Genomic DNA, 17084 nt, shown 5'->3' on the forward strand with positions numbered 1-17084 from the left:
TAATGAAAACCAATCTTTCATTTGAACTGCTTTTCTCACAGCAGTGAACACATTCGTGTATACCAGAATGTAAGCGCTCAGCATTTTATAAAGTGTGCAGCGGGAAAGGAAACAGGTGTCAGCCTGGAGAAGAGTCCGCCAGCAGCAATCACTCGTGGGATGGGATCCAGCGCCATCAGCAGCAGATGCTTCCTGCATTCTATCCAAATGTGCTTAACCCCTGTAACCAGCAAGCCTTCCTCCCCACCCGGGCTGGGCGCCTCACTACAATGGCACATTTACTGCAGTAGGCGCTGTCTAAAAATCTAGGACTCGGGTGTCAACAGCAGCGTGATGGAACCATCTAGGAGTAGAATGTAGGAGAAATGGGTTTCCACAGTCTGGCCAGTGCGTCCGCTTCATCGGAGAGTTGGGGCATTGAAGTCACATTATTGACATGGATGACACCCGTGGGGTTTTCTATAGGGGCACTAGCATTTAGGGGGTTATCCAGGTTTTTATAATAGGCCATCAATAACTGATCTGTGGAGTCTGACTTTCAGGATCCCTGCCAGTTAGCTGTTTGAAGGGACAGATGATCACAAGTTCAAGTCACCTGAAAAATAAGTGAAATAAAGATTATTAGAAAAATATTAAAAGTTGAAGAAAAAACTTCCTATTTGTTGCATCAAAAAATAAGAAATAATTTGTAAAAAAAATGTAAAGTTTGTATCAATGCGTCTATAAAAGTCTAAATTATTAAAATATCACATGATTAATCCCACATGGCGAATGCCATCAGAAACAAATACGCAATGCCAGAACATTGAATAAAAAGGTCATATGGAACCCAAAATGGTACCAGTAAAAACTACAAAAATAAAAACGTTTATGGGGTCAAAAGACAGAAAAAAAGCAGATTTGTTATCAAAAGGTATTTCATTTTCTTAAGTAATAGTACATAAAAAACTGTATGAATTTGGTTTTGCTGTAATCGTACTACCCGTATAATAAAGAGGACATAAAACAAAACCACACAAAAATGGGGAAATTACATTTTTATCAATCTCACCCCACTTTGTTAAATGGCCTCATCCTGTAGAGGACAAGCCCTCGCAGATATAGTATGTCACCAGAACAATAAAAAATAATGGTTTATTGCAGGGGGGAGTAAAAATAGCAATGAAAGACCAGCGGGTGGGGAAAGGGTTAATACCGTGTATTCTTGCCTATAATACATAGTAAGATAGTATGTTAGGCTTAATGAAGACAACGTCCATCTAGTTCAGACTGTTTCAACCTCTTCCTTGTTGGTCCAGAGGAAGGCAGAAATCGCAATGAGCCAATTTAGCTTATTTGGAGGGAAAAAAATCCTTCCTGACTCCATAATGGCAGTCAGACTAATCCCTGGATCAACGCTTGAGTTCCTACCCGACTCCAAGACCCGGATCACCAACCCCGCTGGTCACCTAATGTCTATATCCTGTAATATCATAGAAAGGCATCAAGTCCCTCTTAAACTCCTCTATGGATTTTGCCATCACCACGTCCTCAGGCAGAGAGTTCCACAGTCTAACTGCTCTTACAGTAAAGAATCCCCTTCTATGTTGGTGATGAAACCTGCTTTCCTCTAATCGTAGCGGATGTCCTCTTGTTACCGTCGCGGTTCTGGGTGTAAACAGATCCTGGGGGAGATCCTTGTATTGTCCCCTCATGTACTTATACATGGTTATTTGGTCACCCCTTAACCTTCTTTTTTCTAGAGTAAATAGTCCCAATTTGGATAGCCTCTCTGGGTATTCCAGTCCCTTCATTCCATCTATCAGTTTAGTTGCCCTTCTTTGAACCCCCTCCAGCACTGTGACATCTTTCCTGAGCGCCGGTGACCAGAATTGTACGCAGTATTCCATGTGAGGCCTGACAAGTGCCTTATATAGTGGGAGGGTAATGTTCCCGTCCCTCGCCCCTATACCTCTTTTAATGCACCCCAAGACTTTATTAGCCTTTGCAGCAGCTGACTGGCATTGATTTCTCCAGTTAAGTCTACAGCCCACTGGTACCCCCAGGTCTTTTCCCTAGTGGTACCCCATTTAGTGTATATTGGTGTCGCCCGTTTCTCCTGCCCATGTGCAGAACCTTACCTTACATATAATGATGATATCCTAACACATGGGAGTCTCCACCACAAATAATAACTGGGGTGCAGCAAGAGATGCAGAATAAACTGCAAAACACATGAAGCCAAACCACATCCGAAGGAGCAGCGCGCACCACAAAATATGATCAGTGCGAAAAAACCCAAATCCTTAAGGCCGCCTGCAGACGGCCGGGTCGGATCCCACTGTGAGAATTCCCGCAACGCGATGCAGACCCGTGCCCCTGCACAGCCCTGCGGCTCACCCGCTCCTGACATCTCCTCTCTGCACTGAGTGCCGGCTGCCGCCCACCCGGCGCATGCACAGAGCGGAGCCGGCCCGTCACCACTGACTGTTCTGTGCCGCCCTCTCCGAGCCCCGCACAGGAATAGGACATGCCGCGATGTGATTTCACGCAGACAAATCACGGCCGTCTGCCTAGGATTCCGTTATCTAATGCAATCCTATAGCAGCGGGCACGGGCGGAAATTGTGTGGGAAATCCCGCAGAGGCATATCCGCCCGTGTGCAGGAGGCCCTAGTCAGATGAAATGAATGGGAGCGTCGTACAGCGTTCAGCGCAGCGCTGAGAACTCCTGTGTGAGGGGGCCTTAATACACAATATCACTAGACACAGCTTAAAATCCATTAAAATAAGTGTAACTGACAAGCCAGCGGCCAATATAGCGGCACCGCAAGCATTACCCAAGTAGGGGCAATATGGGAGAATCTACACAAGTAATGAAGTGCGTGAGCCTGAAGTAGTAGATCAGGCATGCCCAGAAGTGAGCCCAGCTGGAGGGCGAGAGGCTTCAGAAATGATAAATACCAATTAGAAAAACTGCCTAATAAAGAGCTGATATAGCTGCCCGCAGAAAGGGCACCGAGGCCCACGCCTGGCGCCGTGATATGGCTTCCTCTGGGAACTAGTGAAGTGTCTAAACGTGATACTTATATAAGTTAATGCATAACCCCGAACTAAAGCTGCGAAGAAGGGAGCAGCCGGTTGGCCATGCTCCAACGCAGCGTACAGAAGTGAGCCAGAATCCTAAAGATGGCGCCCGCTGCAGCGCTATAAGCCGTATGTGCATTATATGTAATAATTCAGAAATGCCTGTAATGGATTATCTTCTGGATTTTATCACTTTAGTGGTGTCTGTGACTTCCTCCTGCTGTATCTATTGCCCGCACCTGCTTCGGCTGCCCCCGCACCTCCTTGGATACCATTGCTGTATCTATTGCCATCGCAGTATTAGTGAAGCACCCGCTGAGTCCTTCCACAGTGATGGGACGCAGCGCTGTCGCCCCTCTGACATGGGGATTTCTCTGTATCGAGGTGTGCTTAATGCATCAGTGAAGGATGGGATTACATGCAGTATAGGGGCGTCAGAACCTTCCCTTCACAGGGGGACTTACTGTAATACTAGAGGAGGCATTATGTACATGTAATATCTAAGGATTCGGGAGCGTCCACAACTCTGCGCTGCGCCGTTCCTCTGTTATTCCTCCCTGAAATCAATGAATAAATTGACAACTAGGTGTTTAATTTTTTGCCTTGTCAAATGGGTATGTCCCTACAAAGTGAGCGCTGATTGGACAGAGTCGGACACCTCCGACTAATAAGTTCATTGGTAGATGTCCCGGAGGATTGCCAGACGAGCTGCAGTACCATCATACAGACCGCTGGTAGTAAGGGGGCCCCAGTGCCGTACCATCATACAGACCGCTGGTAGTAAGTGGGCCCCAGTGCCGTACCATCATACAGACCGCTGGTAGTAAGTGGGCCCCAGTGCCGTCCCATCATACAGACCGCTGGTAGTAAGGGGGCCCCAGTGCCGTCCCATCATACAGACCGCTGGTAGTAAGTGGGCCCCAGTGCCGTCCCATCATACAGACCGCTGGTAGTAAGTGGGCCCCAGTGCCGTCCCATCATACAGACCGCTGGTAGTAAGTGGGCCCCAGTGCCGTCCCATCATACAGACCGCTGGTAGTAAGTGGGCCCCAGTGCCGTCCCATCATACAGACCGCGGGTAGTAAGTGGGCCCCAGTGCCGTACCATCATACAGACCGCTGGTAGTAAGTGGGCCCCAGTGCCGTACCATCATACAGACCGCTGGTAGTAAGTGGGTCCCAGTGCCGTACCATCATACAGACCGCTGGTAGTAAGTGGGCCCCAGTGCCGTACCATCATACAGACCGCTGGTAGTAAGTGGGCCCCAGTGCCGTAACATCATACAGACCGCTGGTAGTAAGTGGGCCCCAGTGCCGTACCATCATACAGACCGCTGGTAGTAAGTGGGCCCCAGTGCCGTACCATCATACAGACCGCTGGTAGTAAGTGGGCCCCAGTGCCGTACCATCATACAGACCGCTGGTAGTAAGTGGGCCCCAGGGCCGTACCATCATACAGACCGCTGGTAGTAAGGGGGCCCCAGTGCCGTACCATCATACAGATCGCTGGTAGTAAGTGGGCCCCAGTGCCGTACCATCATACAGACCGCGGGTAGTAAGGGGGCCCCAGTGCCGTACCATCATACAGACCGCTGGTAGTAAGTGGGCCCCAGTGCCGTACCATCATACAGACCGCTGGTAGTAAGTGGGCCCCAGTGCCGTACCATCATACAGACCGCTGGTAGTAAGTGGGCCCCAGTGCCGTACCATCATACAGACCGCTGGTAGTAAGGGGGCCCCAGTGCCGTACCATCATACAGACCGCTGGTAGTAAGTGGGCCCCAGTGCCGTACCATCATACAGACCGCTGGTAGTAAGTGGGCCCCAGTGCCGTACCATCATACAGACCGCTGGTAGTAAGTGGGCCCCAGTGCCGTCCCATCATACAGACCGCTGGTAGTAAGTGGGCCCCAGTGCCGTACCATCATACAGACCGCTGGTAGTAAGTGGGCCCCAGTGCCGTACCATCATACAGACCGCTGGTAGTAAGTGGGCCCCAGTGCCGTACCATCATACAGACCGCTGGTAGTAAGTGGGCCCCAGTGCCGTACCATCATACAGACCGCTGGTAGTAAGTGGACCCCAGTGCCGTACCATCATACAGACCGCGGGTAGTAAGTGGGCCCCAGTGCCGTACCATCATACAGACCGCTGGTAGTAAGTGGGCCCCAGTGCCGTACCATCCTACAGACCGCTGGTAGTAAGTGGGCCCCAGTGCCGTCCCATCATACAGACCGCTGGTAGTAAGTGGGCCCCAGTGCCGTACCATCATACAGACCGCTGGTAGTAAGTGGGCCCCAGTGCCGTACCATCATACAGACCGCTGGTAGTAAGTGGGCCCCAGTGCCGTACCATCATACAGACCGCTGGTAGTAAGTGGGCCCCAGTGCCGTACCATCATACAGACCGCGGGTAGTAAGTGGGCCCCAGTGCCGTACCATCATACAGACCGCTGGTAGTAAGTGGGCCCCAGTGCCGTACCATCATACAGACCGCGGGTAGTAAGTGGGCCCCAGTGCCGTACCATCATACAGACCGCTGGTAGTAAGTGGGCCCCAGTGCCGTACCATCATACAGACCGCGGGTAGTAAGTGGGCCCCAGTGCCGTACCATCATACAGACCGCTGGTAGTAAGTGGGCCCCAGTGCCGTACCATCATACAGACCGCGGGTAGTAAGTGGGCCCCAGTGCCGTCCCATCATACAGACCGCTGGTAGTAAGTGGGCCCCAGTGCCGTACCATCATACAGACCGCTGGTAGTAAGTGGGCCCCAGTGCCGTACCATCATACAGACCGCGGGTAGTAAGTGGGCCCCAGTGCCGTACCATCATACAGACCGCTGGTAGTAAGTGGGCCCCAGTGCCGTACCATCATACAGACCGCGGGTAGTAAGTGGGCCCCAGTGCCGTCCCATCATACAGACCGCTGGTAGTAAGTGGGCCCCAGTGCCGTACCATCATACAGACCGCTGGTAGTAAGTGGGCCCCAGTGCCGTACCATCATACAGACCGCTGGTAGTAAGTGGGCCCCAGTGCCGTCCCATCATACAGACCGCTGGTAGTAAGTGGGCCCCAGTGCCGTAACATCATACAGACCGCTGGTAGTAAGGGGGCCCCACAATAGCCGCTGTTCCCATGAACACTCCTCTATTCTCTCTGCTAACAGATTGATGGGCTTTGGCCTTTATGTTGTCAAATATCTGAGTGACATTTGTGGATGGATCATTTCAGATCCAAAGCAGATCAGGCGCGGCGTCCGTCCGTGGAAAGCCGTAAAGATGTCATCGCACTCCAAATAAGAGAATAAAGAGAGGAATGCAGGAATAACAACCCTCTTTATAGATCATGTATTTGGGTGATTATGTCTGTCACATGGTGCTCCTCGGTGCCAGAATGCCTGGCTGTCCGCGGAAACAATGCAGTCGCTCAGGGACAATACGTTGGCCTATGGGCTGCAGATGCGGCCCTCGTTCATGAGCTTGGGAGTCACTTAAAGGTCCATCTCAATCCGTGTTCTGTATCATAATAATAGCTGTAGCGATCATACAGTGACGTCCTGCGCCAACATATTCTGCAGTGCCGCCCGCCGTCGGCATCATCCCCACCAGTCCTGGATAGATAAATAGCACGGTATTTCTGACGTTTGGGACAGGAGACCCCGGCTGCTGGTCGCACCCTTGCTGCAGCGGTCCTGCCTCCGATGTACCATATTTTTCATTCTAGACGCACTTACGTTTTAGAGGAGGAAAATAAGAAAAGAATGTTTTGAGCTCCGCAGGGACTTTCCTTCCTCTCCCACAGCAGGAGCAGCGGAGCTCTAACAGCGGCACTCGTGTTATGGCGGGAGTAGCAGCAGTTACCGCCGGCACTCCCCACCAATCAGTGTATACGGGGGCGTTCAGAGGAATGTCCTCCCCTGCGGACGTGCCATCCTGCTGTAGTGTCGGCCAGCTTGAATTTTGGCGCATTTGCTTTATAAGAAACACTAACCCCCCCCCCCCCCCCCCAGGGGGAACAAAGTGCATCTAATGCAGCAAAAAACACGCTACACACGGGCCAAATATCTATAACCCGGGCTTTTGGAGTGGGAGAGGAAAAGTCTGGGAGTTATAAATGATAGAATCTCAAGGATTTAAAACAAATTGTAACATTTTCACCCACAAAATTAATGGCGATTAATTGGCTGCTTTGTGGCATGCTGTGATCTGAGGTTTGGATCCTATTACAGCCCCTCAGTGTGCAAACAATAAACCGCTTCCTGCCTGTAAAAGTGGAGAATTAATCGCTGCGGCTTCATTCTCTTTATTAACCCCTTAGTAAGATGTAAACCAATAAAAAAGGCCAGAGCAGCGCCTTCCCCAATAAATGACAAGCCTATAGACTGCAGTATGCAATGAATGTCGCAGCGCGCCTGACATCCTCCATCGCCTGAGCGCTATTCACATCAACGTATGAATAATAACTGAGTCAATGGCCTGGCTGAGATCTGAGAAGCTGTGCCTAAGACAGAGCATGGACGATCCGCGGCTCAATCCGCCCATAGGGGTACATGGGCGTCCACAGCCTAATTAAAGCATGCCCATTTGTTTTGCGGACCTTTTGGTGCGGAGAATACATTTTGCAGCGATTCCTGCACAGACGGCTTCTGTTGACGTTAATAGAAGCCGTGCGATCTGTGGGCCGTCTGCAGTTGACATGGCGGATAGGCCGTGGATTTCATGGGAAAGCAAGAGATTTGAAAAAAAAAAGGAAATCTCCACTGTGCTTGTGTGCCGACGGGCCGGCCGGCAATTCCCCTCACTTCTGCAGTGAAGACCCAAACAGGTAAGCACTGTCCTTGGCCGATTCCACTGCGGGCTCCCAAATCCGCAGTCTGACCCGCTGTGGACATTAGGCCTTAGTCACAAGGTAGCAACCTGTGCTGCGGTAGAGCTGTCACAATCAACCTTACTTGACTCCAGCAGCTAAAACTATCCAGCTGTTATTGTACATTGTCACTGAAGCATATTTCCTCTCCCCCTTTCTGTGTTTTTAGGAGCTGGTTGTCATGGGAGCCCCGGGGTCCTATTACTGGACCGGAACAGTTAAAGTCTTGAATCTTACTGACAACACGTACTTCAAACTGAATAATGAGGCGGTCATCGCTAAAGGCTACACGTATTTGGGCAAGTATGGGTTAGCGTGGGCTACCAGTGCTGGTCCGGGCCGGGCCTTGTGGGAAGAGCAAGGCAGGAGCTTCCCTATTAGACTTGTGTTCATGGTATCTTCACACTCGGGAGTCACTGACCCCACAGGTAAGTCATACGCTGGGCAGAGGAGTCAGGAGTCCTGGTAGGATGTTACACTTGTCACAAGCCATCTAATGAAGACCGCAGCCTCATCTTTGTAGAAAATGGCCAAACCTTGTGTTAACAGATCAAGAACCAGAGATCTTACTGCGCTGATGGAGAAGGCCATAGAGGAGTAGCAGAAGAAACTCTTCATGTTCTCCGTTGACTACAGTGAAGACTGCATATTCTGGTGCTGCGGAGCGCATGGACTGCATATTCTGGCGCTGCAGAGGGCATGGACTGCATATTCTGGTGCTGCGGAGCGCATGGACTGCATATTCTGGCGCTGCAGAGGGCATGGACTGCATATTCTGGCGCTGCGGAGCGCATGGACTGCATATTCTGGCGCTGCGGAGGGCATGGACTGCATATTCCTGGCGCTGCGGAGGGCATGGACTGCATATTCCTGGTGCTGCGAGGGCACGCACTGCACATTCTGGCGCTGCGGAGCGCGTGGACTGCATATTCTGGCGCTGCGGAGGGCATGGACTGCATATTCTGGTGCTGCGGAGCGCATGGACTGCATATTCCTGGCGCTGCGGAGGGCATGGACTGCATATTCCTGGTGCTGCGAGGGCACGCACTGCACATTCTGGCGCTGCGGAGCGCGTGGACTGCATATTCTGGCGCTGCGGAGGGCATGGACTGCATATTTCTGGCACTGCGGAGCGCATTGACTGCATATTTCTGGCGCTGCGGAGCGCATGGACTGCATATTCCTGGCGCTGCGGAGCGCATGGACTGCATATTCCTGGCGCTGCGGAGCGCATGGACTGCATATTCCTGGCGCTGCGGAGCGCATGGACTGCATATTCCTGGCGCTGCGGAGCGCATGGACTGCATATTCTGGTGCTGCGGAGCGCATGGACTGCATATTCCTGGCGCTGCGGAGGGCACGCACTGCACATTCTGGCGCTGCGGAGCGCGTGGACTGCATATTCTGGCGCTGCGGAGGGCATGGACTGCATATTTCTGGCGCTGCGGAGCGCATTGACTGCATATTCCTGGCGCGGCGGAGCACATGGACTGCATATTCCTGGCGCTGCGGAGCGCATGGACTGCATATTCCTGGCGCTGCGGAGCACATGGACTGCATATTCCTGGCGCTGCGGAGCGCATGGACTGCATATTCCTGGCGCTGCGGAGCGCATGGACTGCATATTCTTGGCGCTACGGAGGGCGTGGACTGCATATTCCTGGCGCTGCGGAGGGCATGGACTGCATATTCCTGGCGCTGCGGAGCGCATGGACTGCATATTCCTGGCGCTGCGGAGCGCGTGGACTGCATATTCCTGGCGCTGCGGAGCGCGTGGACTGCATATTCCTGGCGCTACGGAGGGCGTGGACTGCATATTCGCGGAACTTAGCCCCAGACCCGCCCCACCTCTTCCCATTACAAATAGTGCAGAGGGGCGGAGAGGGGGCCGGGAGCTCAGTTCCTGCACTTGGCTCTTCCATCCTCCCCCCCCCCCCCCTTCCCCTGCACACGAGGACAACGTATATCGGCTCGGCGTAATAACCGAGCCGATATACGTTCGTGTGACTTCACCCTCAAACTTTGCTTTTTCCAATTTAGTTACAGCTTCTGGTTATAATCTTAGTATTTGGCATTTTTGATATTTCATACCCTGTTGTGCGGTGAGCGACCCTTTATGCGGGTTGATGCTGCCCGCGCCGCGTCTGCCCGTGGATGTGTTCTGAACTGCTACGATGTTTCAGAATAAATATATGGTAAAGTTTGACTCTGAGTCATGGGGGGCGCTGTCGCGGCTCTTCCCTGCCTGGATAGTTGATATACACATACAGAAAGAGAGCTGTCACTAGACGAACCGGTCGGGGAGAAGCCGCCGTGGCGCTGCCACCATGGCGAGGAGCGCCCTTCCAAGTCAAACATTGAAATCAATGAGAGCTGCGCCTGCCAATACACAGGGGGTGGAGCATTGGCTTCCGCTCCGACCCCGGTGTACCCCTGCGGATACTGCCTGGGAACCCTTTTAAGATTGGAATAAGCTGGGAAATCCGCATTCTTGCAGTCTATAGCTTATTATCTAGTGTGACCAATGGCATGCACGCCAATATGGTGCACGGTGAAGAATGGCATGCACGCCAATATGGTGCACGGTGAAGAATGGCATGCACGCCAATATGGTACACGGTGAAGAATGGCATGCATGCTAATATGGTGCACGGAGAAGAATGGCATGCAGCCAGTATGGTACACGGTGAAGAATGGCATGCACGCCAATATGGTGCACGGTGAAGAATGGCATGCATGCTAATATGGTGCACGGAGAAGAATGGCATGCACGCCAATATGGTACACGGTGAAGAATGGCATGCACGCCAATATGGTGCACGGTGAAGAATGGCATGCACGCCAATATGGTAAACGGTGAAGAATGGCATGCATGCCAATATGGTACACGGTGAAGAATGGCATGCATGCCAATATGGTACACGGTGAAGAATGGCATGCATGCCAATATGGTGCACGGTGAAGAATGGCATGCACGCCAATATGGTACACGGTGAAGAATGGCATGCACGCCAATATGGTGCACGGTGAAGAATGGCATGCACGCCAATATGGTAAACGGTGAAGAATGGCATGCATGCCAATATGGTACACGGTGAAGAATGGCATGCATGCCAATATGGTACACGGTGAAGAATGGCATGCATGCCAATATGGTGCACGGTGAAGAATGGCATGCACGCCAATATGGTGCACGGTGAAGAATGGCATGCACGCCAATATGGTGCACGGTGAAGAATGGCATGCACGCCAATATGGTGCACGGTGAAGAATGGCATGCACGCCAATATGGTGCACGGTGAAGAATGGCATGCACGCCAATATGGTGCACGGTGAAGAATGGCATGCACGCCAATATGGTGCACGGTGAAGAATGGCATGCACGCCAATATGGTGCACGGTGAAGAATGGCATGCACGCCAATATGGTGCACGGTGAAGAATGGCATGCACGCCAATATGGTGCACGGTGAAGAATGGCATGCACGCCAATATGGTACACGGTGAAGAATGGCATGCAGCCAGTATGCAATATTATTGCGCACTGGCTGCCTTCCGCACACGTATATCTCGCCGCCCGCCCGCTGTGAGATACACTCATGTGAGCACGGCCTTGGGCCTCTTTCACACCGCCATATGATTTTTACGTTTGACATATGCACTGAAAAATGGCATGAATGAAGAATAGCCGCAATCAAGTCCCAATCTTTAGCCTGGTATTTCCTGCCGTTCACGCAGGCGGCTGTGCCATGTCCAGCAAAAAGACGCTGCAGCGTGGAAATCCCCCAATCAGCAGAAATCATCAGGATGACTGCTAATGCTTGAATAGAGCCGTCTTCTTTTCCCAGCATTGGACGCAGGAAAACTCCCTTCCCCTCCCTTTTTTTGAGCATACATAGGAGTCTATGGGAGCTTCCAGCGTATCTTGGGACGCAGCGTATAAAATCGTCGACCAACGTTCTATTTTAATGCGGCTTAAAATCGCTCATCTGAATGAATATATTGGAAGCCAACGCTTTAGATGGTCCCGGTTTTTACTGGATTTTTGAGCGCAGCTAAATAGCGGCATATATACGGTGGTGGGAATACGGCCTTAATGTGAGGCTGTAAGTACATTATGTGCATAGGGGGCTTTTCAGTAATAATTTAAGAAATGATTCTGTTCCGAGCGCTCTTAGCGGGATGCTGAACGCGGTGTAGAATGGGGCAGCGCATTGTTACAGGCACTTCTACTTCATAACCTCCTCTGTTTTCTACATTGCAGGATATGCGGTCACCGCTGGTCACTTTTCACAGCCCACCACTATGGACATAGTAGGTGGAGCCCCCCGAGATAGTGGGATCGGAAAGGTGAGGCTTCCGTCACTACGCAGCATGCATGTGACACCGAAAACTGCCGCTCTCATTTCCACAACAGCAATGAACTTTGGTTTCCTTTCTAACTTCTGAGATATAATTAGCACATTGTTTGGGCGAAACTGGACTGCAGAAGTGAAAACCTAATTAACTAATCCACACATTTAGCAGTTTAGTTCTAATGAGGGTTTGTTGCACTTGATGTCTCAGACCAGCTGTGCTTCATTTACCTTTTATCAGCTTCTAGAGTAAACAGGCCGGTTAGCGGGGGCTGTAAGGCCTCATGTCCACGGGGAAAATCTGGCCCGCTCCGGATTCTCCATGTAGAATCCGTAGCGGGTCCCTCCTGCCCCGCGGACATGAGCGCTGAAAATAACAATAAATCAGAATAAACTCACCTCCCATCCGCTCCGTTTCTTCTCTTCGCTGCGGCGCCATCTTCTCTCGTCGCGGCCGGATCTTCATTCTTCGGCTCGGCGGATGTGCACGATGACGTCGGTGACGTGCCCCGCGCATGCGCCGGGCCGAAGCAAAATGATCTGGCCGCGACTGAGAGAAGATGGCGCGGCGCCGAAGAGAAGAACCGGAGCGTGTGAGTAAAATCTGATTTTTGTCTCCCGCGGATCCGGACGGCTTCCATAGGCTTCAATAGAAGCCCGCGGGAGCCGACCCCGCGGGAGACCCGCATGAAAATGGAGCATGGTCCAGATTTTTTCATGCTCCATTTTTTTTAAAATCACTTTTATTGACGATCCGCGGGTATTTATCTACCCCGCGGGTGGTCAATGCATCCCTATGGGGTGCGGATCCGCGGGCAGGAGAAGAGTTAAAATCCGCTGCGGATTTTAATTCTTATTTTCCCCGTGGACATGAGGCCTAAGGCTGCTGAGGACCCTCTGAAGAATGAAAGTATTCATTAGCAATGCTGAGAAAAAGAGCTCAATATTCCACCTAGAAACAAGGCGAATGCTCCTGGCCTCTCTCATTCCGCAGCGTACCCTGTACGGCCCAGGAGGGTGCGGCGGTCGGAGCACCACATCAGCACGGCAGCATCCTGCTCCTTCTGCAAGCCATGGGTTTCAGATTTTCCATCTTCTGATCCCTGATCCGTTGCATTGACATTAACACAGAAAAGAATCAATAGAAGCCCCCTATGGTAGAAAAATAGGATAAGATTAAGATATGTCAGTAATAATGGTGACACAAAATCCGGAACTCGGACCGGACACAGGTAGTTAAGCAAAGTACATTAAAGGGTTAATAGAGGTCCTAATGACTGCCTGCGCCTGAGCCAAGGAGTGACTTACTGCGTCTGTCTTAGTCTATCTTTATAGAAAGAAAAATTAATTTCTGTTCTCTGCTCTTTATACACGGCCAAATAACTGACCGATCTGCACACAAGTTGGCACATGGGCACATCAGGCGCTTCTGAAGGTTTCAGCACTCTAGGACCTACTGTTCGTGGCAAATTCACAAAAGATCTGATTTCGGCTAAATAACTAAACCAATCTCCTCTGACTGGACCCATCTGCACCAAATGTACCACATAATTGAGTCCGGTGCTTCACAAGGTCTCAGACATTCTGCAGCGCCTGCTTGACCTGTGGAACTCACCATATATACATTTTAACCACACACACCAACAACAAACCGTTACACGCAACAGACCCGTGCGAAGCTATATATATCTATAAAGTAATTCATGTTGTCTGTTCTTTATACACAGCCGAATGACTAAACCCATCTCCACCATACTTGGCACATAGTTAGGACACTTTCAGATGTTTTAGACCGGGTTTCGTCTCTTTACCACCTACCGTTTGTAATATGCCCAAACAACTGGATCATTTTGCACCAACTGCACCAATATGCATCACATTTGCCCCACAGGTAGAGCAGGCGCTTCGGAAGGTTTCAGCTCTCTGGGACCTGCTGTTCTCAACACGTTCACAAAAAATGTTCAGCTGAATGACGACTAATCTGCACCAAATTTGGCAGATAGGTAAGCCAGGAGCTTGAGAAAGGGTAATGGTTTAACCCAGAACATATTGCACTGTTCGTCGGTTTGTGGGGTTTGTGGCTATCAGGATATCCCTACACTGGGGGCGTTTGGATGTTCTTGAACGATCCATGAAGGGGATTGTGAAATAAGTCATCTTAAGGTGTTGTTATATCCGCTAGTAATTTTAGTGACCCCTGACAGACATGGTTTGGCTCACTTTGACGAGGTTATTAGGATTTCCATTAAAAGCTTTGCTGCACTTGGGTTGACTGCCTGGTTAAGGCCTTGGTCCCTATTCTCTCTCATCCTTGGAAGCATTAGTAGGTTCAGTCTTCTGCTTTGACCCATCACTTACCGTCTCTGGTTTTTGGTTTTCAGGCCTGTCTGGCTATTACTTTCCTTTGCCGACTCCAGTTACATTCTTTTAGCATACATGACATTGATATTACCTTCCCCATTAATCACCAGTACACCGTATGGTTTTATTTGTATTAAGGCTTTAATTTCTAGTTGTAGAAATTTTATAATTAAGAGACCACAAAAAACCAACACAGCCGTTATAGATGTGAACCTTGATAAAAATGCGCTGATCCGGTGCACATCACTCATTAATCTTCCTTGAACTTATTAACCGTATCTCATAGAAGATACATTCATGGAAGCACAAACTGAGCGCTGGCAGACAAGGGATCGTTAAATGCATCATTTATAATCCAAATAGATGCTGCGGTGTGCATCATGTACCGGCTGTGCTCCACGCGGTCCCTCCTGAGATCCCATATAATGGGCGGCCTTTGTGACCGCAAGGTTTCATGCAGAGCTGAACTCTTTCTAGCACGGAGTCCGTTACTTAACCACTTCCACGATTTGTCCCCAAAGCATTCTGCTTTTTTACCAGCACAGTGTCAAACGCTTTGGAATAATCAAGATCCGCTGTATGAGGTGGAAAATCTCTCTGCAGTCCAGTCTAGAACTTACCTCCCCATAGAAGCGGGCCCGATCCCTCATTGATCCCTCCAGTATAGCATCTCTTAGAAACCATTCAAGCGTTTTACCCCGAGTAGAAGTTTGACTTAGCGGCCTGCAGCTTCTCTTCTAACTCCTTATTAAATATTGCCACCACAGCCGGTACCTGCGAGTCCTTCACTAGTACATAAGGCTCTGTCTGTCACATTCTGCCATCTGGATCCGGTGATTTATTCATTTCATGTTTAGGCCATTTTTATTACTATATTTTCTGACAAATAAGCACTGGAATAAGAGAAAGCTCCGTGTGATAGTAAGGCAGTGGCAAGAGGAAGAAGGGAAAATTTCGTCTACATCAACATGTTTCCTCTGCATATCAATACCTTAAGGGCACTGTCACACGGGCAAATTGTGGGCGCATAACTCATGCGTTCAAAAATTCACTCGAGCAAAGCGGGCGGCACGCAGGAAAAAACAGACCTGGCTGCGGTTTTCTGCACAAAAAGTGCACTGCCCGCGATCCCCTGCTGCGGCTGTGACAGCTGCAGCAGGCGATTCCTTGAGTGTGAAACCCCTGGATGCTGTCACATCCAGGGGTTTCACCTGTGGTCAATGGGGCCGGCGGCAGCTGCAGCAGCCCGACCGACATACAGAGAAGATCGCAATCCTCTGCTACAGCTGTGACAGAGGATTTCTTCATCTCCGCGGGGCGTCCCTTGTCACAGCACTGTCACAGTCACACTGAATCACAGCATTTTTGTCAAAATATAGGGACCCGCAGCACCCACTGCTTGGCACATAAACTCCCAAATGGGAGGAACCTCTTTTAAAACAAAACTATGCAATAGCCACAAAAAGGTTGTGAACTAGCAACCTCAGCGTCATCCAAAATATATAAATGTGGCAGCATATAAGGGTGCAACTAGTTATACAACATATAAAAAAAAATTTTATTGATCCATGTAGCTAGTTCAGGCAACGTTTCGGCCAGACATTGGCCTTCATCAAGCCATTACGGTGTCTATCTCATATCCATCTATCTCATACCTCTCTATCTCCTATCTATCTCATATCTATCCATCTCGTATCTATCTATCTCGTATCTATCTATCTCGTATCTATCTATCTATCTTATATCTATCTAATATCTATCCATCTCCTATCTATCTATCCATCTCATATCTATCCATCTCCTATCTATCTATCTATCTCATATCTATCTATCATCTATCTATCTATCTATCTCGTATCTATCTATCTCATATCTATCTTATATCTATCTCATATCTATCCATCTCCTATCTATCTATCTATCTATCCATCTCGTATCTATCTATCTCATATCTATCTATCTCGTATCTATCTATCTATCTTATATCTATCTAATATCTATCTATCTCATATCTATCTATCTCGTATCTATCTATCTATCTTATATCTATCTAATATCTATCTATCTCATATCTATCTATCTATCTCCTATCTATCTATCTATCTATCTCCTATCTATCTATCTATCTATCTATCTCCTATCTATCTATTTCATATCTATCTATCTATCTATCAATCTCCTATCTATCTTATATCTATCTCATATCTACGGTATCTATCTATCGCATATCTATCTATTGCATATCTATATATCTCGTATCTATCTATCTCTCTATCTCATATCTCTCTATCTCATATCTATCTATCTCCTATCTATCTATCTTATATCTATCTCATATCTACGGTATCTATCTCATATCTATCTCATATCTATCTATCTATCTCGTATCTATCTATCTCATATCTATCTATCTATCTATCTTATATCTATCTATCTCATA

The 17084-nt window shown here is 49.5% G+C and overlaps 1 protein-coding gene across 1 annotated transcript in view; it reads left to right on the top strand.

The window, feature by feature from the left end:
• The window catches only part of ITGA9 (integrin subunit alpha 9), a 508591-nt gene that overhangs the window by 137246 nt on the left and 354261 nt on the right, over positions 1-17084 (top strand). Inside the window, 2 exon segments of the mRNA XM_066585284.1 lie at positions 8099-8228; positions 12193-12278. Coding sequence (XP_066441381.1) covers positions 8099-8228; positions 12193-12278 — 216 coding nt within the window.

The sequence above is a fragment of the Eleutherodactylus coqui genome, chromosome 12 (genome assembly GCF_035609145.1).
Source record: "Eleutherodactylus coqui strain aEleCoq1 chromosome 12, aEleCoq1.hap1, whole genome shotgun sequence".
Taxonomy (NCBI): domain Eukaryota; kingdom Metazoa; phylum Chordata; class Amphibia; order Anura; family Eleutherodactylidae; genus Eleutherodactylus; species Eleutherodactylus coqui.